We start from the raw sequence: 22,542 nt of genomic DNA on the forward strand, positions 1-22,542 counted from the left end.
CTCCACCCAAACGTCTCTCGTGTGGGGAGGGTACCCTCTCAGGCACCCGACACCCCTTGCTCACCTCAGGGCCCTCGGGGGGGTGGCGAGACCCGTTTGGATTCGGCGGTGGTCCCTCCGATCGGGATGACTGTGATACAGTCTGTCGCATGGCAAACACAACCTTCGGGCACACGTGGGACACTGAACCGAGACCGGGGATGTTCCACAGATTTTGCAATTGTCTACAGGAGAAAAGATGGAAAACTATTTGGGTAACAGCACAAACACCCTTGGGCCTGTGACAAGGGTTGTGTGACCATGGGAATGCAGTTTTCGGGCACCCTCGATGTGGTTCAAATTGAAGCCACAGGAAAAAGGTGGACTTTCATATGGGCTGGCTGAGAATGGCACGTCCAATAAGTGTGTGACTCCTGATCTGTCCACAAAATATTTCAATACAGTCCAAATAGCACAATACCAAATTGGCACACGGGAAAACATTAGTCAAAGAACAAAACACCGATTGCATCTATATTTTCGTCTCTCAAATAGACCGGGAATCGAGCGGGAAAAACCAAGCCTTATTTCGGTCTCTTGCAAAAGAGCCTTGAACAAACGTGGTAACATTTAAAAGTCAAAGTACTGAAATGCACACATTTTGAATATTCTCAAACAAACTAATGCCAGAAACTGAGATTGACTCAGATGTGAATCAGGAAATGCTCATTATCTGGTCAATCTCAACTGGATTGTGGGGGGCAAACCACATACTGCTTACCTGGCTGCAGTTTTTCTCTTATGTGATCGGTTCTCTCTGGGTGGTGGTGGAAGATTTCATCACAGTTCTCACAGAACAGCGAGCCACAGGGTAGACAGCGGATGGACGGATTGTCGCCACACACAGTGCAGGACATTCTCTGTGGATCTGGAAACAAAATTTACTTGACGTCTCACATAAAAAAAATAAAAAAATAAAAGATAAATAAAAAATTAATTAATTAAAAAAAACCTCCCACAGCGGAATTAATTTCATGCAAATTTGAGATTCAGGTTCCAAATACTTTGTGAGAAACTTGCAATCAAATTGCCCATTTTTGGCCTGACAATTTATTGGGCGCTGTCATTTTTCAACCATACATCGTGACATCATCGTGTGGACGGTCGCCCCAAAAAGATTTTTGAAGAGGCAGAAAGTGGTAAGACTCAAGCAGGTAAAGAGCAACAATGAGTCTCACCTGTGGGAGCAGCAGGGGTTGCTGAGGTCGGAGCTGTTCTTGGGCGCTGAGCAGGTCTGGGGGCGGGGGCGGGAGCGGGAGGAGGCAGGTCTTGTCGGGCCAGCTCAGGCACTTCCTGCTGAGTCGATAAGGGATAAGCGTGCAGTCTGACCAATGCTACTGGAACAGGGTTAATTTAAGTTTGTTCTCGTTTATCTGACTCCAAAAGATAAGTTCAACTGCTCCTCTGTTCTAACAGTTCAACTGCTCCTCTGTTCTAACAGGTCAACTACTCCTCTGTTCTAACAGGTCAACAAAAGGAACTGCAATTGTCCGTGGCTCTATATGATCACTATCTATCTCTGCAGACGCGGATGTGCCTGTGGCCTGTATAGCCTACAATGATACACTTAGTATATATCTTGTGACGACACTGGTGTATAGGAGAGTGACTACGGGGTGCAGTCTCCTCAAACCATTCCACGTTCCCCTCTATATACCCAGGGTTCACAGGAAAACAACAAATCATCAAATAAAGAGTCACAAGACGGCGGAAACAACAATGGTCCTGCTGATGTTATCTCTGAATGCCTAACAAACCTGGTTAACCTTTGTAGCACAGCTGGATGCTGACTCACAGGTAACTTGCATTACCTGTGGTTTATTTCTAAATGTTGTTTCAAGATCTTTATTCAGCAACCAGTGTACTACACCACCAATGATACCAAACTCTTTCCCACAACGAGCTATCTAAAGACAATAAACACTGTATGTGGGGAAAACCCATGACCTATACAGTACTATTTCACCTAAACAGTTCTGGGCGCATTCCACGGAGGTGGCAGAATTGCCCAGAGGCAGCACAATGATGGGAGCAATAGTCCTGTATTGACGAGCACTGTCTTTTCACCAAGCCTTCCTGACCCTGTGTCAACATGGTAAGCACAGTCTGTTTTCTTTTGGGGGTCTGCAGAGAGGCACACTTATGTAAAATGCCCTACAGAACCCTCCATCGTGCGAATATAGGTGCAAAGTGTGAAAGCTCCCTGACAAAGAACCCTTTAACGGCAGACTATGCAGAATTTTAGGCCTTGATGCTGCCAGAAACCATCCACACCCCCATTCTCAATTCTAAATTCCCAAGAGGCCGCAGTGTCTTGTTGGTCTTTCTGGTTTCCATTCAATCAGCTGCCAATTAAGGCTGTGAGAACAAGGTGTGAGGATTATCTAGCCAATGAATGACTTAAATGAACCACTAGTGACGAGAACATCCTGAAAACCAACAGACACTGTGGCCCCTCCAGGACTGGAGTTAAACCAGCAGACACTGCGGCCACTCCAGGAATGGAGTTAAACCAGCAGACACTGCGGCCCTGCAGGACTGGAGTTAAACCTGCAGACGCTGCGGCCCTCCAGGACTGGAGTTAAACCAGCAGATGCTGCGGCCCTCCAGGACTGGAGTTAAACCAGCAGACACTGCAGCCCCTCCAGGACTGGAGTTAAACCAGCAGACACTGCGGCCCCTCCAGGACTGGAGTTAAACCAGCAGACACTGCAGCCCCTCCAGGACTGGAGTTAAACCAGCAGATGCTGCGGCCCTCCAGGACTGGAGTTAAACCAGCAGACACTGCAGCCCCTCCAGGACTGGAGTTAAACCAGCAGACACTGCGGCCCCTCCAGGACTGGAGTTAAACCAGCAGACACTGCAGCCCCTCCAGGACTGGAGTTAAACCAGCAGACACAGCGGCCCTCCAGGACTGAATTTAAACCAGCAGACACTGGAAACACAGTGAAACAGGAAGAAGAGGTGAAAGTGCCGGAGGAGATACCTGCGGGCCAGAAATGATTCTCTCGAGGAATTCTGGGTGTTCGTGAGTCTCCTGTAAAATATGCATATTTATTAATTGCTCATATGCACACACACACACACAATTAATATAAAGCTGTTCAATGACGGCTAAAATGTGTGACCTTGATAAACAACTCCAGTTCTGCACAAAAGGCCATGACCTCCACGGTCACCGCGGCAACCTTCTCAAGATCAGGATCTGTGACATCATCGGGGAAGCTGAGACCGTCGGGCCGTTGAATGGTGTAACCATACAGGTGCAACGCGGCTCGGCCACCCTGAGAGAGTGGGGGGAGAGAAAGAGAGCGAGAGAAAGAGAGAGAGAGGGAGGGAGAGGGGGGGGGAGAGAGAGAGAGAGAGAGAGGGGGAGAGAGAGAAGGAAAAAGAGTTGAGTGAGGGAGAAAAAGAAACAAAGGGCGAGGGAGCGAAGGAGAGAGAGAGAAAATTAATTCAAGAAATTTGGTGCCAAATTTCAATTAGGGAATTAGAACGTCCTAACCCTGCTTCAACAGTTCTAGATGGCTTGTGCCATCTAGCGGGGGGGGGGGGCGCTTAAATCTGCACTCCCATCTTACCTTGATGGCATCGACAGTGGACCTGAAGATGGGATTGTTGTGCTTGACTGTGCGCCAGTACTTCGGACGTTTGGGGTTGGCCAGGTTACAGCCGTACTTCTGCAGAATGCTCATTGCCCTGTGCAGGGCACTTAATTCCTGGTGGAGTGGGGACAAAGGGGTGGCCGCAATGCAAGATGGGTAGGTAGAGCAGGAGGCGGAAGACGGCAGTGATGATGAGCAGAGGGTGGTCAGAGGTCAGTGTGACACGAGGAACAGGAAGTACAGGAAAAAAAAAAAAAAAAAAAAACACAACACCAAATTAAAAACATGAAAAAGCTTCTGAATGCAGGTGACACGCTTATCTGTCCATCGATGACCTTTTCACATTAACTATTCAGCTGGCACGTTTACATGATGTGCATTTACCCAAAAGAACTGAACATACCAGACTTTTTTCTTAACAGTATCCATTTATACTGATCCATACTACACTGCCACTAGAGGGCGCTGAAAAAAGTGCACAAATAGGGGTTTGGCCACAAAGCAGAATCAAAGCCATGTCATTTGCGATTTTGTATCACAGCCTACTGGGAGTAGCCGGCACTCGGAGCCACGACACTTCCAGACATCAAGAGGCGCAGTAAAAATTAAGGAACAACACTGTGGCGTTTGACAGGAAATGGAGCCTCACCGCCTTCCTGTCCCCCGAAGTGCAGTTCTGCCGCATCAGCTCACTGAGGTTAATAAGCTGATATTTGGCCAAGAGGGGGAGGGGGATTTTCGCCATCCTCTCCACAGTGTCCTGCACCTCCGGGCTATAGCCTGTGGTCAAAAGGCAGGCCTCCGCCTGACCCCTTACCTCCTTCAGGTAGTGTGTGGCCATGGATCTGAGCAGGATTCAAGACATTGCATTACATTACATTACATTACATTACATTAAGCAGACATCTTCCACATACAAAACAGTGCAAGGTCATATAACGAACAACCGAACACGCCAGATAAGGAGCAATTCATATAGGATGGGTTGTAAGGCCATACGCGTATGTCCTGCACACAGGGTAGGTAGGCCAAGTCTGTAACTACCATACCAAGACAATTACGACTTGAGGAACAACAGTACCGAGACGTACAAATTCAAAAGTCCTCAATTAAGGTATAAAATACAAGGTGGTAAATTCAGCGCGTTCATAGAGAAGGGGGAGGGATATTGTGGTTTGAGGATGTTTGTTGTTGCAATTCCTCTCTTTACCATTAGAAGTCCGAAATTACCTATTGTACCATAAAGTTCTACAGGCCGTTTCAACGCAGTCTGACTATAGCTCGAGTGCCGCCTTTCAGTTGGTCTATTACAGAAAGCATCGCTCGGGAATGTGAACAGTGCCGTCACACAGGTTCAAGACAGGTACTGCGGGGAACGCAGCGAAACACAGATGACACTGATACAAGAAAAGTCTCAAACAGATGAGGTAACATTCGGGTCAAAAATCAAAGGTTGCTTGCACTCCTTCCACTCTAATCCAACGACACTACTCTCAGCCATCCGGGCTCCAGAATGAGTATTATGGAATATTACCATTTACTTATTTCAAATAGGCCTACGTTTTTTTGTGGATGTAGGCCAACACTAAATTAAAATGATACACGACACCAACCCAATGAAATTAAGGGGACATATTTATTCAATAATAATACTTTTAATCTAACATAATATTAGCCTATTGTTAATGGATATAACTCGTAATATTTTTTGGTTCATCTGTTGATTTACCTTAATTTTATTGAGCAAAAGGGTGTATTTTTGTGCATGTGTGCGCGCGTCCTCATTATATTTTCCCTATTGGTCTCACACAAGCAAATTTTGCTAAATGGATGCAGCTGAAAGAGTAACCAACGAAGTGGGAACATTGTCAAATGCATTCTATATCGTTAATTTAGCCTAACAAATGCATAAAAAACAACTTCCCAACCCGTAATATGAGGTCAGCCAGCTCACTACTCGGGTGAAACATTTCACGAGGATAATTGTAATTTTGACAAATCAGACTTTTCAGCCTTCTCGAGTTGAGAAATGTTCGTCAAATCAAGAACAGATTAATTATGCTAGGTGCAATTATTGCACTATTGAGCATTATAAGGAGTCAAATCGAAAGCAGATTAACGTTACCTGAGTAGTTGACACTGTCGAAGCTCCTTTTTAAAAGTTCAGTAACTGGCTAAAAAATATTTTTTTAACGCTTAAATTATTGTGATTAGCTTGCTGGTAAACTGTAAAGAATAAAAGCAGTGGACATCGGCGATAGCTGGTATCAGGATCTTCGCTTGCACGGAACTGAACTAGCCAGCAGCGTTTACTGCTTATAGTTTCGATAGCCGACCGAGTAACTGAAGCTGATGCCCGTTGGATCGCTGCTACTAATCACCTATGATTGCCATTTTGTGTCAAACTCTCATTTTCATAGAAATCAAGTCACCTGACTTGTAGAGCCAAAATGGCAGCATACTAGTTTCGGTTTCGCTTGTTCGCCTTAAAGGGGCTGTTACCATGATCAGCAAAATTATATTGCCGTTAATCTATCCTGGAATTTCCACAATTGCTCTACTCCAGGTTTAAAATGGACTTGGAAGCTGAGAAGTTAAATCAGTTCACTGTTAACTAATTAACTACACGCAACTACAGAATTATAGGCCGATATTATATTACACTAAAAGCAGCCATTGATAAAAACAATTGCTTATAATATTTCCGTCATATTAAATTGAAAATAATATATGAGTTGATATGGTCACACGAAATATATCCACTAAGTTAGTGATTTGGTGAACGAACGGGCATCCTAGTTGTTAACCAACACTTACAAAGAAAACACAAAAATTTTAAACTCTGAAGTGCAAATCACCTCGGCTCTTGACGCACTGACTCCAGCCTCAGTCCCTCAAGTTCTTGAATTGGCTGTGCTGGACAATCCTCTCAAGGCTGCGATCGTCCCTGTTGCTTGTGCACCTTTTCCTACCACACTTTTCCCTTCCAGTCAACCTTCCATGAATATGCTTTGATACAGCACTCTGTGAAACAGCCAGCCGTTTCAGCAATGACCCTTCTGTGGCTTACCCTTCTTATGGAGGGTGTCAATGAGTGTCTTCCGGACAACTGTCAAGTCAGCAGTCTTCCCCATGATTGCCTGACCAAGTATTGAGTGCATAAATTAACATACTTTAGGTCATCATTTCTGCATTATAATTGATGGGTCTTATTTTCAGGTTCTGTGTTTTCTGTTTCCTGTCCCTAGCATTTTCGCATCTTGTTTCCCTCTGTGACCACCATAGTCTGTTTTCAGCTCCATTCACCTTCATACATTTGTTTCACCATTTCGTTTCTCCACCGCCCCATTCCTTCCTGCCATTTCTGCCATTCCTCTGACCTGTGTCTCATACTTTTTTGTGTATCAGTATTTTTAGTTTGGCTAGGTAAGCAGTGTTTGGCTAGTTAAGGGGTTTGGTCATACTTTTGCGTTTGTTTGTTTAAAAAAATATATATAATAATAATAATAATAATTCAAATAGGCCCTGGTCCTTATCTTTGTTGTGCAGGTAGCAGTTGAAATTGTACTTCCCTCTAGGGTCTTTCAGTGCACTTATCCCTAGTTATGGGTATGTACTTTGTTGTACGTCGCTCTGGATAAGAGCGTCTGCCAAATGGCATTAATGTAATGTAATGTCTGTCTCAGTAGTCAATTTAAACCCGTCCTTTTCAGTTTCTTGTTGCTAGTTTGTCTTTCTGTGATTCCATTCCCTACCCCAGTTCTAGTTGCCCTGTGCCCTGTGCCCTGTGCCTATATATTTCTGGTATTGATCCCTGCCTGGTTTTTTCGACTCTGCTTAGAATTTTTGGGATTTGTACCTCTGCTTACTGTCTCCTCGGTTTTTGAACTCTGCCCGTTTTCCCGACTACGCTCTGTCCCACATTCCTGACACTTATGTGATATTATAATATTTCGAGATACTGGATTTTTGATTTTCATGAACTATAAGTCGTAATCATCAAGATTAAAACAAAAAAGGCTTGAAATATTTCACTTTATGTGTAATGAATCTAGAATATATGAAAGTTTCACTTTTTGAATTAAATTAAGGGGAAAAAATGGGTTTTTTTAAGGGGTTTTTTTTAGACGCACCTGTATATAGTACGTCGTCAGAGCAACGTTGACGGATATTCAGAAACGTTTAATCTTTTAGCCATCCAATCAAAAAGTGCCAAACTTGAGTACAATTACTGAATTCCCGTCATTTATGCAACCATAATTTCAACTAAAGGGGTTGAAATATGACCAAGGCCAGCCCCAAACACAACCGCTTATACGAATCCAACTGTCTACGTTTGCGATTTTGATGGCATAGCCTATTTTAATGCTAATGCTATATCGGCATCACTTACACACATTTGTGTTCACTAAAACATGATTAATGCATTTGGCTAATTTGTATGAAACGGATTTAAATGGGAGGTGCTATTCGATCAGGTGCTCAAACGAACGATATCGAAAGTAAGTAATCTGGTTAGTCTAAATAAATTGTTAGACGACGGTGCACGTTGTAATTTATTCTAGACAATTCTGGTGCTATTTTATATGATACTCTAGCCTATTTAATACGCGAACCTAAAGCTAAAGTTTATTTTAGCTGCGTCGTTAAATCTGAAAATGCCGAAAGCCTCCGTGTTAAAGTTGAACGAAGAGAACGCTGTTAAGGTAAGCGGAATCACAATGAGCAAAAATATAGCTATAACGTGGTGCTGAGTTGGCTGCACCTGTCTCTTGCACATAGTAAGATATACAACATATGTAACATTTGTTGCCCGATGTTCAGTGAAGCCTACATTTAGACGCAGTACCGAGCATGTTCAGAACTACTGCTGAACGAATTAACAGCTAAATGCTTTAACAGGGCGTTATGACGTTATCCAAGTGGAGCAGCAGAAAGTACATAGAGAAGGCTGGAAAACGTTGTTAGAAGAATAAACTGTCAAGCATTTTGGGGGCGTTTTTAATTTAACAGGGGGCAGACCGCATTATTAGGAACAGTCCCTAGCCTTCCTGCCCCAAGATGACATCCATGATTGCTGAAATTGAAAGTAAAAAAACTTGTTCCACAAGTCCACCGAAATACCGGCCCAAATAGAGATGATGCACACAAGCGCAAAACAGTGACTCCAGAATAGTCATAAATACTATATGGCGTCAGCTGGCAGGATCTTTATGTTGTGTTTACTCAGTGGATATACCAACAAGCATAAACCGAGCCGCTGAACCGCACGTAGGGGGTGAATGTTGTTCCTGGGAAACTGACAGAGTATACACAGAAATACATTTATCAGTTATCGCATGTGTGGTGCAACCCGTTTACATGTATACATTCCTCTTGAATAGCCTGGAGCCTGGAGCCCTGTCATCGGAGCTGCACGAGCTGCAGGTTCACATCTGTTTTCCGTTCTGGTTCCTCAGTGGTGGAATGACTTGCCTACCACTGTCAGGACAGCAGAATCTCTCCCCCTATTTCGACGCAGACTAAAAACACACCTTTTCAAACTATACCTTAGTTCTCCCTCCTGACCCCCCCCCCCCCCCCCCCCCGTCCGTCCGTCCGTCCGTCCGATATCCCTCTTGTCTAACCCAAGAAAAATAAAAAAAATAATTGCACTTAAGACGACTGTATTTTTGTTTAGAACAGCCCTTCATGTGTATTTTACTGGTTATGGATGTGATGCTTTAACATGTGGAAGAACCTATGCACTATGTAAATCGCTTTGGATTAAAAGCGTCTGCCAAATGACGAAAATGTAAAATGTAAAATGTCGTCAGTGACGCAGGGCAACGGAGCGTGCTCTCTGAGACTGAATTCATCGCTCTGCTTTGTCTTTTTCAGGTTGACAGCTTCCACCAGTCTCTGTGCCAGCAGGTTTGTGTTTCTCTTATTTGTAGATTTGTGCATTCTTTATGTAATGTGTGTATGTGTGATTGTGTGTTTTCTTTTCTTTTTTTACACAGTATTTTTAATATTTGTTTAGGGTTTTAATATGTATTATTTGTGAGCTGGGGTTGAGTCCTAGTTGGGGTGGTGGGGTACTCTGGTTTCCTCCCACAGTCCAAAGACATGGTTAACTGGAGAGACAGGTTAGGTTAACTGGAGAGTCTAAACTGCTTTGCAATAGACTGGTAACCTGGTGTATTCCTGCCTGTAGCTCAATGCATGCTGGGATAGGCTCCAGCAACCCTAACCAAGTGATAATAGGTGGATGGATGACAGGAAATTGTACAGTTAGGTTAAGGTACAGCCTGGCGCGGACTAACAAAGGGTGGCATACTATAAAAGTGCTGCAAAAGAAAAAAAAAAGGTTTAGAAATAATTTAATTTGCATTAATTAAGGCCACTGTTTGTTTTAGAGTTGTAGTGTGACAGTTAATGCTGGGATATCTGACGACCTGGAATGCATGTCCATGTCCACTGTGTCAGCATGTGAAATGCCAGGGATGCTATTGACTGATTGCATATTACTGACAGTGCGTGACTACTGATTTCAGTTATTATGTTGAGGGCTTGAGGGGTGAAAATGGGAAATGGGTATGGACAACTAATGTGTGTGTGTGTGTGTTTATGGGTGTGTGTGTGTGTGTGTGTGTGGTGTTTAGGCTGAAGATCTGTTTTCAACTCACATTCCTCTGAAGATCTTGCAGCTGGACAACTTGCTGAAGGTAGGCTAATGTACCGCTGCTGTCTCTGTAGCTCTGCCCCTGCTTCAGTTTCTCAGTCTACTGATAATGATCGCTTAATAATTACAGGATACAGGAATGGTATTCATTTCATTTACTGTGGACAGTATGCTTCGTGGATCTGCCCGGGTGCTCCCGCCTCTACGGCATGTTTTCCAGGGGATTGTTAATGACCGTAGTGAGTTTAGATCGGTTTGGGCGACGTCTCAGCTGTAGGGAAGAATATGTTTCCTGCTTCAGTGTTCTTGGATGGTCACCTAACACCTCAATCATACTGAATGATCAAGGGGGGGTTTGGAACAAAGGGAGGAAGCCAGGTTGATCGATGGGTGTGAAAGTTTACTGTCTGCTTTTGATATAATTACCATTTGGTTTCATTCAACATCACATGCATAGGTAACAATGTCTGTTTGTCTGCCTGTTACCCAGGAACATGCAAAGCTTGTACCCACACAACACTATTTTGTAATTGTCCTGCCTTGCTTTTACCCGGTATGCTTCATAGTGTAAATAAAGACTATTTTTGCTATATTAATAAATTGTTGTCGACCTGAAGATCGGACGACAAGTTTTACTTCACAAAGGACCAAATTCCTACACACCCAAACAGCTCTCTCTCTCTCTCTCTCTCTCTCTCTCTCTCTCCTCCCCCCGCTTCTCAGGCCGATGAACTCAGCCTCACCGACCTGTCCTCTGTCCACGCACCCCTGGACATCCCGATTCCGGATCCCCCCGCCCCGGAAGAAGAGGTAACGTGCACGTTGACATCGAGCGGGAAGCAGCACTCCCGATGCGCGGCAGCACAAGATGTTCTGGGCTGTGCCTGGTTTAGCTTAGCGGAGGTGGAAAGTCCAGGGTTCAGAACGTAAAAGTCCTGCCATGTGTTTAGTCCACCTATGAATGGTAAATAGTAAATGGTTGGCATTTATATAGCACTGTAATAACCCCCCAAATACACCAAACTCTGGATGTGGAAACCCCCTGGTTTATACAGTGCTATTTCAACTCATCAGTTCTGGGAGCATTCCACTGAGGTGGCAGAATTGCGCAGAGGCAGCACAATGATGGGAGCAATAGTCTGTATTGACAAGCACTGTCTTTTCATCAAACCTTGCTGGCCCTGTGTCAACATGGTCAACACAGTCTGTTTACTTTTGGGGGTCTAAAGAGAGGCACACTTATGTAAAATGCCCTACAGCGCCTTTATCCAAAGCGCTGTACAATTGATGCTTCTCATTCACCCATTCATACACACTCTTACACACCAACGGCGAGTGGCTGCCATGCAAGCCACCGACCAGCTCGTCAGGAGCATTTGGGTGTTAGTTGTCTTGCTCAGGGACACTTCGACACACCCAGGCTGCCGGCCCGACTGCCAGACGACTGCTCTTACCACCTGAGCCAATGTCGCCCCCCTCTATGAACTCAGCCAGCTGATTTCACTAACCAGTTCTACCTCCTGTCTGAAGAATTTTGCTAATTAGCAAATCCTGGTGATTGGAACAAATGACTTGGAAGGACTTTTACGTTCTGAACCCGCTGTAGGCTAGTTCTCAGACTCACTCCTGGGGGAATCACTGTGTACTCTGGGTGTGGTCTCCCTCCCTGGAAAAGGGAGGGAGTAGAGGGACAGGGACAGTAGAGGACAGAATGAATTTCTGGTTTCATTTGAACTCCTTTACATACTTTTCCAGGGCCATTAGAATAGATTCGATATACCTTGCTGTGCTCTCATGTTCAGCGTCCTGCTCAACACTGTGAAGGTTCACTTCAGCTTTCCGCTTTTTTCCTCCCGAAGGAAATGGAGACCGACAAAGACGAGGACGAGGAGAAGAAGAAAAAGAAACGTGAGTGGCCTTATTCTCACTCGTTCTCTCTGTAACACATCGCTCTTTCAGTCCGTCTCGCGCGTCGCGTTAAACCGCTGCCCTGTGTCTTGTCGATGTGAAACCCCCTCTGTCTCCCGCACACCAGCTCCCAAGTGCGGCTACCTCAAAGGCAACGAGAAGATTGTGAGTCTGCTGGACAGGGTGAAGCCGGAGATCAGGGCGCTGAAAGAGACCTTCATCACGGTGAGCAGCCTGCAGGGTAATAGCGGTGTAATAGAGCTGTAGTTACGCTCGAAGTTTTATAGCTTTCAACAACTGACAGGAAATGCAGTTACAATGAAATGTAATGTAATGTAATGTAATGTATGTCATTTGGCTGACTCTCTTATCCAAAGCAACTTACAGTTGATTTAGACTAAGCAGGAGACAATCCTTCCCCTGGAAAAATGCAGTTAAGGGCCTTGCTCAAGGGCCCAGCAGCTGTGCGGATCTTATTGTGGCTACACCGGGGATCGAACCACCGGGTGATGAACCTTAACCCCTACGCTACAGAGCACCCTACATTTCAGAAAGGGATGACTCAGTGTAAAACACAATGACTTTTAGAATAAGGGGTAAAAATGAGTTCAGATCTACCAAAACAGGTTAACATAACATGAGTAGATTTCAGCCAAATGACCAAGTGGCAAAATGGATAGAGACGGTTGATTGAGAAACCTCAGGTTTTCGGCAGTGTAAAGGGCAAGACAGAAAGATTCACATGAACTGTAAAATGGCGAACAAACAACAGTCAGCTAAAAGAGTCAGTTGCTAGGTGATGATAGAGCGACCCCTGGTGGTTTAAATGTGCAGTTCGGTTCAGCTTCAGTGAAAATGACTGAATAACGAATTACTGTTGCCAGGAGACTTTCTGTCTGGGCTTATGTGTGTATCCTGTGGGGGTGTGTACAAGTACTCTTGATCCTTAAAGTAATACCCCAGCTTGGCATATAAGTTCAGGACTGTGGCTACACAAGCTATTTGAGCTCTGCTTCATTATTTACATCACTATTTACATTCTGGCTGAGACAGAAGCAAGGCTAGCGCCATTTCTGAAGCAATGGATGCTACAGAGGGATGCCATAAAAAGGGACGCACACACAACCACATATTGTGAAGTGGTATGAGGTCTATGTAATATGTAATAAAAAAAAGGAAGTTTACAGTATAATAAGGCACTCTTTTAACCTCAGGTCTCTTGCTGGATTCAGCATCTTATCCCAAAGATTGAGGACGGAAATGACTTTGGTGTGGCAATCCAGGTAAACTGACAGCAAGTACATGTATTCATATTTGTAAAATCTTTGTAACTCAGGTTACAAAGACCGATGCGATAATAACCTTTCTTTACAGTTCGGGTCTTTAAAGGTACAAATAGGTAATTTCGGACTTCTAACGGTCACGAGACGAATAGCAGCAACAAACACCTTCAAACCGCAGCACTCCCCCTCCTCTGTAAATGCGCTGATGTTTAAACGCCATTGGCAATTTTCAACCAATGAGCTTGAATTATTGTACAGCTATATGATGTTTTGGTACAGCGTCGGGCCGTCAACCGTATACTTTTAAACCCGAAGGGTGAGTCAACATGTCGGTGAGCCTTTTTCAATGATAGGAATGGGCTTACAGTTGTTCTTGTAACAATGTTTTAACACAAAAATCTTACCTATTGTACCTTTAATATGTTTTTTTTTTACAATGACTGGGCAGTCATATGAATGTAGAGTCAGTGGTGGGTGGGTTCTGTGATGGATTGGTGACCTGTCCAGGGTGTATTCCACACATTGCATGCTGGGATATACGCCAGCCCCCCTCCCCAGTGGATGGATAGATGGTTGGATGGACATTTAGGTCTTTTATTAGGTGGTTGCAGGTCTCACAAATATGACTAGGAACTAGTTTTACCATTGCATTTTATGAGCAAACTTTTTATCATCTTTCTGTTATTGTTACAATCATAATTGTGAAACATTTCCTCAATCACTGTTTATTTCCAGGAGAAAATTCTGGAGAGGATGACTGCAGTGAAGACCAAAGTGGAGGGTTTTCAGACCAACATTAACAAGTGAGAGGATTTCTGCCATCTTATGTTATTTTTTATTTTGGCATTTACATATTTATAGATGGTATACATACAGTGCAGTCCACAAGTATTTGGACAGTGCTACAATTTGTGTTCTTTTGGCTCTGTACTCCAGCACATTAGATTTGAAATTAAACAATGAATAATGAGGTTAAAAAGCAGACTGTCATCTTTAAGTTGAGCGTATTTGCATCCATATCGGGTGATCCGTGTAGGAATACCATCCCTTTCTATACATATTCCCCTAATTTTAGGGGACCAAACAGTAATTGGACAGTTGGCTAGACAGGTGCAGCCAGTTGCTTCCTTAGTGCACTGTATACATATATACAGATGGTACACATACAGTGTAGCATTGCAGTTGCTCTATGTTTCAAATGGCCTTTGGCACTGCCGTGCTGCCTTTGAACGTGCCTGTAGAGGTGATGATGCGTGTGGAACATGATCCTGTTGCCGTTTCCAGGTACTTTTCCGAGCGGGGTGACGCAGTGGCCAAAGCCTCCAAAGACACTCACGTGGTGAGATGATCTTCCCTGACGTTTTTAAACATTATATCCGTAGACACACTCTTATCCACAGTAACTTAGCTTACACTTTCACATACAGTCCACTGAGTACAGCTGGACTCAATGCAATTCAGGTGAAGTACTGCCGTATACTGGCAGTGCTTCACCTGGGAAACAAACCCGCAATCTCCCGGTTATTCCCTGCTAGTCGAGTGTAGTTCTCATAAGCACTGAACTATATAGCTGCCCCCACATGTCAGTGTAGTAGAGTGTACCCCTGTGTGTGCGATAGACTGATCATTTCTCAGTATAGTTATGAGGTTGCATTAACATGCAGTATAATAATAATTAGTTATTTAGCTGATTCTTTTATCCAGAGTGATTTGATTAGACAAAGCAGGGGACAATTCCCCCTGGAGCAATGTGGGGTTAAGGGCCTTGCTCAAGGGCCCAGCAGCTGCACAGATCTTATCGTGGCCACACCGGGGCTTGAGCCACCAACCTACCAGGTCACTGTCATATATTTTAGCCACTGGGCTACAGGCTGCCCCACATATGCCCTTCTCTTATGAACTGAAATTCAAGTATCTTGTTATATCTCCATGGTATCTTTATGTATTTTCCCCTTGAATTCCCCCGCCGACAGATGGATTACCGCTCGCTGGTCCATGAGAAGGACGAGGCGGCGTACTGCGAGATCCGTGTGGTTGTGCTGGATATCCGCGGTTTCTACGTGAGTGACAGTAACTGGGTGGAGTGGGTATCCATGGTTTCCACGAGTGACAGTAACTGGGTGGAGTGGGTATCCATGGTTTCCACGAGTGACAGTAACTGGGTGGAGTGGGTATCCATGGTTTCTACGTGAGTGACAGTAACTGGGTGGAGTGGGTATCCATGGTTTCCACGAGTGACAGTAACTGGGTGGAGTCAGTATCCATGGTTTCTACGTGAGTGTGAGTGACAGTAACTGGGTGGAGTCAGTATCTGTGGTTTCTACATGAGTGACAGTAACTGGGTGGAGTCAGTATCTGTGGTTTATACATGAGTGACAGTAACTGGGCAGAGTCAGTATCCATGGTTTCTAAATGGGTAGAGTCAGTATCCATGGTTTCTAACTGGGTAGTCAGTATCCATGGTTTCTAACTGGGCAGAGTCAGTATCCATGGTTTCTATGTGAGTGACAGTAACTGGGTGGAGTGAGTATCTGTGGTTTCTAAGCGAGTGACAGTAACTGGGTAGCTGGTGTGAGAAGTGGTCTGTCCGGTTCCAAGCTTCAGTTGGCAGTCGATGACGTGGAACAAAATAAGGTTGTATGCTTTGACTTAAAGAAAAACAATTAGCAGTGTAAAAATATATTTTCCCTTTGTGAAGTACAGTGTCAGTCAAAGGCTGTGACACAGCGTATCCCTTTCTACATGTGATCAAAGTACAGATTCTCAGCTTTTCTTGAAGTGTACTAATTGCAGGCGGCACGGATGGTGCAGTGGGTAGCACTGCCGCCTCACAGCAAGGAGGTCCTGGGTTTGAATCCCCGTCGGCCAGGGCCTCTCTGTGCGGAGTTTGCATGTTCTCCCTGTGTCTGCGTGGGTTTCCTCCGGGTACTCCCACAGTCCAAAGACATGCAGGTTAGGCTGATTGGAGAGTCTAAATTGCCCGTGGGTATGAGTGTGTGAGTGAATGGTGTGTGTGCCCTGCAATGGACTGGCGACCTGTCCAGGGTGTATTCCTGCCGTTCACCCAATCTATGCTGGGATAGGCTCCAGCGACCCTGTTCAGGATAAGCGGGTTAGGATAATGGATGGATGGATGTTCTAATTGCAGCACAACCATGGCTGCGCATATCCTTTGCATGCCATGACTCCCTGATGTCTGTGACCCATCAACATCAGTCTGGATATCTTACTCTCAGGTCGTTAAAACCCTTAAAACCATTTAGTTCACCAGCTGAATTGAGTCTCACCCCCAATACATTTACTGTAAGCTCACTTATGATTGGCCGTCTGTTAAATGGATGCACTACTTGTTCCAAAAACACAGCCTCCAAACGACCAATACCAAAGGCGTCTTGTAGTCTGCAGTATAAATACTACATTTTATTTCTTGCCTGAACTTCATTGTGTAGTTTTATTCTTATATGCATATATTTTTTGATTGCACATGATCTTTAAATACTGGTTTTCATTTCATTTTTTATTCTTGGCATCTGTCCAGGCGGAACTGTATGACATCATCAGCAAGAACCTGGAAAAGGTGACCAATCCGAAAGGAGAAGAGAAGCCACCCATGTACTGAGGACTGGGGGGGGGGGGGGAAGCAATCCTGAGAACATTCTTATTTGCTGTTCTGTTTTATTTCATGTTCCTGAGATGTACCATATCATCCAACTCCTGTCCAGTACTGTCACACCCACGGGTGATGCGAATTTTCAATTGGCACACACACTGGGACCATTACGTTGGTGGTACCAATAAAGCACAGCCCTCTTACTGCAGATTCAGGGTCTCAATATTGTTTTTGTGCAAGCGGAGGTAAATAATGGTAAAGTGCTTTTAGTGCTTTTAGACAATTTAGGCCATAGCGGACCATTGGTCCACACAGCGCTCTCTATCCAGCCAGAGCTGAAACCCTTCACCCAGCAACACACGTGCCAAGACGTGCGTGGCACCCCACACCACACACACACACACACTCCCTAATGAATGCACACAAGAGTGTACTCAAGAGTGGCTGCCTCAGTGACTGTGCAGTGCTTGCACGCACACGCACGCATGCACGCACTTCCCCCCCCCTCCCCCCCCATCTTGTAGTGTGTGTTAGCAATATGCCAACACTGGGTGTTAGCAATATGCCAACACTGGGTGTTAGCAATATGCCAACACTGGGTGTTAGCAATATGCCAACACTGGGTGTTAGCAATATGCCAACACTGGGTGTTAGCAATATGCCAACACTGGGTGTTAGCAATATGCCAACACTGGGTGTTAGCAATATGCCAACACTGGGTGTTAGCAATATGCCAACACTGGGTGTTAGCAATATGCCAACACTGGGTGTTAGCAATATGCCAACACTGGGTGTTAGCAATATGCCAACACTGGGTGTTAGCAATATGCCAACACTGGGTGTTAGCAATATGCCAACACTGGGTGTTAGCAATATGCCAACACTGGGTGTTAGCAATATGCCAACACTGGGTGTTAGCAATATGCCAACACTGGGTGTTAGCAATATGCCAACACTGGGTGTTAGCAATATGCCAACACTGGGTGTTAGCAATATGCCAACACTGGGTGTTCGCAATATGCCAACACTGGGTGTTCGCAATATGCCAACACTGGGTGTTCGCAATATGCCAACACTGGGTGTTCGCAATATGCCAACACTGGGTGTTCGCAATATGCCAACACTGGGTGTTCGCAATATGCCAACACTGGGTGTTAGCAATATGCCAACACTGGGTGATCGTAATATGCTAACACTGGGTGTTAGCAATATGCCAACACTGGGTGTTAGCAATATGCCAACACTGGGTGTTAGCAATATGCCAACACTGGGTGTTCGTAATATGCTAACACTGGGTGTTAGCCCTGCACGGTGTCAAGGTGCTGCAGTGTTTGGCTGCCTCAGTGGCCGTGCAGGACAAACATGAAGCAGCTCATTTCAACACCGTTCTACAGGCCAAGTACACCGATGCGCTCTTATGATCTCAGGAGGCATTTTAGTAATAAGCCCCTAACCCATATTACAGGAGTGTACCTCATAAGCCTATTCAAATTACCGGCCCCGCATGACACAGTTGCTATGAGAGAGCTGGTCACTCACATAAATGATTACAATTCTTGTAAAACAAACCAAACTTTGAACAAAGGATACTATGGTGGCTAAAAGGTGGAGTTTTGAACCTTATCCAGGACAAAAGTTGTGACTTCACTGACATTCTCCAAGACTGAATTATAAAAACTTTCCAGAAAATCAACTGGACAAATGACAGTAATCTCACAGAATTCACCTGAACAGCCAAAGCTAAGGACCCAGACAGAAACAGGAAAACATTCAAGTTTAAAAATCAGTCCCAAAGGGGGCACGTCATCGTGTGATTTATTTATAACAAAAACATTTTTAAATCAATAAACATTTTTTTTTCTCAATTATTCTATTAATTCTCTCTTCATACCACACGGTAACATTATGTTCGCTACTCAGAAGACAATTCAAATGGCTCCCATTGGGAAAATAGCCATTGTTAAAAATGAAAAGAAAAAAAAAAGTCTTCAAAATAAAAATGTACACAAACATAAAAAAAAAGTTGAGAGGAAAGGAGAGCTGACATGTACAGAATAAGAGGTTTCCCAAATGCTCCTTTCACCCCTCACACCTCTGGGCCCTCCCCTCCAGGAATGAGCTAAGGCGGAAAAAAAAGAAAAAGATTAACACTTTTTTTTTTTTTTTTTTCATCTACTGCCATTCCAATGCGCCAGTTACTTTTTGCACTGAAATGAACACTGCGCATTGACTGCAGGCACTAAGGAACACGATCACAAGGTAAAAAGTCAGCATCCTCACAATTACTTTTTGGAAAACAAGCTAATGCGCGCATGTGCGTGCGCAGAGCTGGTATGAAAGACTACATAATCAGAGGTCAAGTTAGTTACCATAGTGATGTTGTTGCCATTCAGCAAGATCTGATCCAGTTTGGTTATCCTCCTCCCTTCCGGTGTGATCTCGCTGAGGAAAGGACACGGAAAGAAACATGTTAACCACGGAAAATACCCCAGTCCTGAAGCCACAGCTTAAAAATGCCCTATTCATTGAGTCTCATGTGATACAAACCAGAAACATCTCTACAGAACATTAATTATTCAATAACGGCCAAAAAACGACTAATCGATGATGCCGAAGTATGAATTTAAAACTGGTCTGGTTTAATAACAGATCTACTTACAATTCCGTCACGTCCTCCAGCACCATGTCTGCAATATGGGGTGAAGGAATACCGGAACAAACACCAGGGTTCATTTAAATGAACTTAAATGACAATTATGAATCCAGGATGAATAAAATGGGGTGTTAGATGTCAAAGTTTACGTTCAGTATCAATACTAGTATCATGTAGGATGACACTAACAGCGGTGCGTGTCCAGTTTGCCAAGTTGGTGATTGACCAAACAAGTCAGCCCAACCAGCAAAATGGAAACTCTTCTAACATTTTAAATAGGGCTCGCGAGCATAACAGGCACAGGATGTACACTTCTGCTCATTTGTGATATGACGCAGTCCGTAGGATCACTTCGTAAAAGGATACTGACAAAATCATCGAAGCCCAAAAGGGTTCCGACGATCTCTTTGTCATTCTTCATAACGATGTGGATTCTGGAGCCAATGCACTTGTCCACGAGTTCTGTAATGGAAAGCAACCAAAAACGTTGAGTGACATGAAGGTTACACTACAGGTGTGTTAACTCGAGCAGTCATGGTCAACAAATGCCGAACAGGGAACACATTACATTAGAAACTGGCATGCACGACAGGGAAAATGTACCATAGGTAAGGAACCTGTATTAATGCATTGACTGTTTTTTAGAAGCTACAGACAGACGTTAGAATAATGAAAGAAGAGCGACTGTGTTAGCCACTCACGGACCGATTTCCCCGCAATCCACACATTTCTTTACTCAGTAATGAAAAGTTAGCCAGTTTGTTAGCTCGCAAACAGCGAAGCATTCCTTAAGTACAGTTAAAAGTGCAACTTCGCGTGCAATTACAAATCTCGAAGTTGGCGTTAGTTTCTTAACAAGTTAAACATTTTATTTTGTAGGTAGCTAGTTAACATAAACGTAATACCAGGCATGCTAGCTAGCCAGCATGCATTAGCCATTTGGATATTAGCGAATTCAAGCCAGTATGCTACTTTTTGTTTTGGTTCAGTTTGCACAACACTGATCTTATAAGAAGCGAATCAACAAACCATAGCAATATTATCAGCACAATGCAATTTAACGAACATACCATTCATGTATCTATCACACTTACCCAGAGGAAGCAATTGTGACGGATTCGTTGCTGGAGTCGCCGCCATGTTCGAAAGAGAACAGACACGAGCAATCAATCATAGATACGATGTGGAAATCAGACAAAAATAATATATTGTTCGAACAAGTGATGCAACTTTGCTCTCGACAGGAAGTATTTGTACGTTTTATCCCCAGCTTTTATTAGATAACCGCCTGGTTGTTTTCGGTTTAATATGGTTTCATATTATACCAAGGTGTTTAAAACTGGGTTATCCTTAGAATTTACTGCTAGCTTAAAAACATTAAAAAATGTGTATTTAACGATGTCTTTAATAACACACATTGTGTACAAGCTGTAACGTTATAACCTTTCAACTTTGGCTATATCAGTTCACTAGATTTATAGTCTGAGCAATTAACAGTGTTAAATGTATATGAACAATTTTCCCTGTAATTTAACCGACAAGCGCATACGAATAGTCTCCATCAATAATTGAAATCTTTCAAAAAATAACCAGACGAGGGCGCTGAAGGTAGGAATATAGTTATTCCGAATGACGTCATATCATAGCTGTCTGTCAAACGAAGCGGAAGCGAGCACCCGGAGCTTGTGACTGGGAACAGAGGCGGCCATCAATCCATGGGAGACGGAGCTGTGTTGGTTTCGGACTGTATCGGGACTGCAACGCAATAACAACACATTATAAGCGCTCACATAGCTGGGGCCATGGAAACGCATGGCACGGAAGAACCCAAGGGGCCCGTATTGCATATTGTGGTGGTTGGATTTCATCACAAGAAGGGCTGTCAGGTAAGCTCGTGTGGCATGTTGCGAGCTAGCTGGCTAGCGAGCTAAGTGAAATAGATGACAGTGGTAACGTCAGCATCGCAAAGCGCTTGGCGTATTGCATAACAAATGCATGTCTGGGATAAAAAACAAGTCTAACAAAGTAGCTAGCAAGATAGCAGTTCCTTTAAGACCAGTCTCGTAACGAATCTACTGGGTGAAATGTCGATGAAGCTAACTCTGCCGGATTTGTTTGCGCTCTAGCTTCTGCTTCATAGCTGGTTATCTCGTTTGGAACCAGAGTCAGCAGATAGCTGCCTGACTAGCTAGCTGCTGGCAAAAAAATGACTGTTTATAAAGGAGGTGTGGTTGACAGATTATCGATCTGCGTTTTCGGGCAGCATCGTTCTTACACAGCGCACCCTGTCCTGCCTGACACAGCCAGCTATCCGTCAACAAACAATGCCGACTTTCGTATCTAGCTAAGGTGCCTTGAATCAGCAAGTGAACTGCCAAGTGAAAATCAGTTCAAATGTGAGCGTGTCAAATAGCACTTATACTTAACGCCTCGGAGCTGCAGCGGTTCCTTGTTGCGTAATGGCGGAATTAAGCACTTGGAGCATTTCATCCCTAATGAACATCAAGTATACCGAGCCTGTAGAAGTGGATTCCCCGTGAAAGACGTTTCCATCAAGCTGTTGAAATCCTTTAATTCTGTAGCCTGATTTTTTGCTGCGAACAGCCCTTGCGCTTAAAGAGATGCATCTTTTGTCGTGCTTAATGCAATTATTTAAGTCGCATAACATCTGCTAAATACCACAATTAATGTAATGTAACGAACCAACATTAAGTCCTTCTAAGCTTTGTTTCACTTTATTGGGAAATTAATTAGCAACCCAAACATGTATTCGATATGAG

The 22,542-nt window shown here is 44.0% G+C and overlaps 4 protein-coding genes across 5 annotated transcripts in view; 2 read left to right on the top strand and 2 right to left on the bottom strand.

The window, feature by feature from the left end:
* Nucleotides 1-60: 60 nt before the first annotated feature.
* On the bottom strand, nucleotides 61-6,008 carry LOC133126716 (E3 ubiquitin-protein ligase RNF31-like). Its single transcript, XM_061239053.1, has 8 exons — nucleotides 5,770-6,008; nucleotides 4,294-4,489; nucleotides 3,621-3,758; nucleotides 3,168-3,323; nucleotides 3,026-3,076; nucleotides 1,218-1,335; nucleotides 761-907; nucleotides 61-224 (listed from the first exon to the last, which is right to left on the bottom strand). Exons 2-8 carry the CDS (start codon nucleotides 4,483-4,485, stop codon nucleotides 61-63), a joined length of 966 nt encoding a protein of 321 aa, XP_061095037.1. The 5' UTR covers nucleotides 4,486-4,489; nucleotides 5,770-6,008.
* On the top strand, nucleotides 4,936-17,627 carry psme2 (proteasome activator subunit 2). 2 transcript variants are annotated; one of them, XM_061240272.1, is made up of 11 exons: nucleotides 4,936-5,071; nucleotides 9,525-9,557; nucleotides 10,289-10,351; nucleotides 11,032-11,118; nucleotides 12,168-12,216; nucleotides 12,344-12,441; nucleotides 13,431-13,499; nucleotides 14,235-14,302; nucleotides 14,784-14,838; nucleotides 15,473-15,559; nucleotides 17,038-17,627. In XM_061240272.1, exons 1-11 carry the CDS (start codon nucleotides 5,036-5,038, stop codon nucleotides 17,116-17,118), a joined length of 726 nt encoding a protein of 241 aa, XP_061096256.1. In that variant the 5' UTR covers nucleotides 4,936-5,035; the 3' UTR covers nucleotides 17,119-17,627. The 2 variants fall into 2 exon arrangements, with proteins under 2 accessions (XP_061096256.1, XP_061096255.1); XM_061240271.1 differs by lacking the exon at nucleotides 4,936-5,071 and adding an exon at nucleotides 8,153-8,350 and having other exon boundaries at nucleotides 17,038-17,624.
* A 1,251-nt stretch (nucleotides 17,628-18,878) lies between these two features.
* lsm5 (LSM5 homolog, U6 small nuclear RNA and mRNA degradation associated) lies at nucleotides 18,879-21,016 on the bottom strand. Its single transcript, XM_061239417.1, has 5 exons — nucleotides 20,857-21,016; nucleotides 20,129-20,224; nucleotides 19,769-19,796; nucleotides 19,479-19,551; nucleotides 18,879-19,228 (listed from the first exon to the last, which is right to left on the bottom strand). The coding sequence occupies exons 1-5, from the start codon at nucleotides 20,900-20,902 to the stop codon at nucleotides 19,196-19,198; spliced, it is 276 nt and encodes a 91-aa protein (XP_061095401.1). The 5' UTR covers nucleotides 20,903-21,016; the 3' UTR covers nucleotides 18,879-19,195.
* A 409-nt stretch (nucleotides 21,017-21,425) lies between these two features.
* avl9 (AVL9 homolog (S. cerevisiase)) overlaps nucleotides 21,426-22,542 on the top strand; it is a 28,121-nt gene continuing 27,004 nt past the window's right edge. Inside the window, exon 1 of the mRNA XM_061239416.1 lies at nucleotides 21,426-21,648. Within this exon, the coding sequence (XP_061095400.1) occupies nucleotides 21,565-21,648 (84 nt within the window). The 5' untranslated portion in view covers nucleotides 21,426-21,564. The remainder of the gene's footprint in view (nucleotides 21,649-22,542) is intronic.

The sequence above is a fragment of the Conger conger genome, chromosome 4, assembly GCF_963514075.1.
Source record: "Conger conger chromosome 4, fConCon1.1, whole genome shotgun sequence".
Classification (NCBI taxonomy): domain Eukaryota; kingdom Metazoa; phylum Chordata; class Actinopteri; order Anguilliformes; family Congridae; genus Conger; species Conger conger.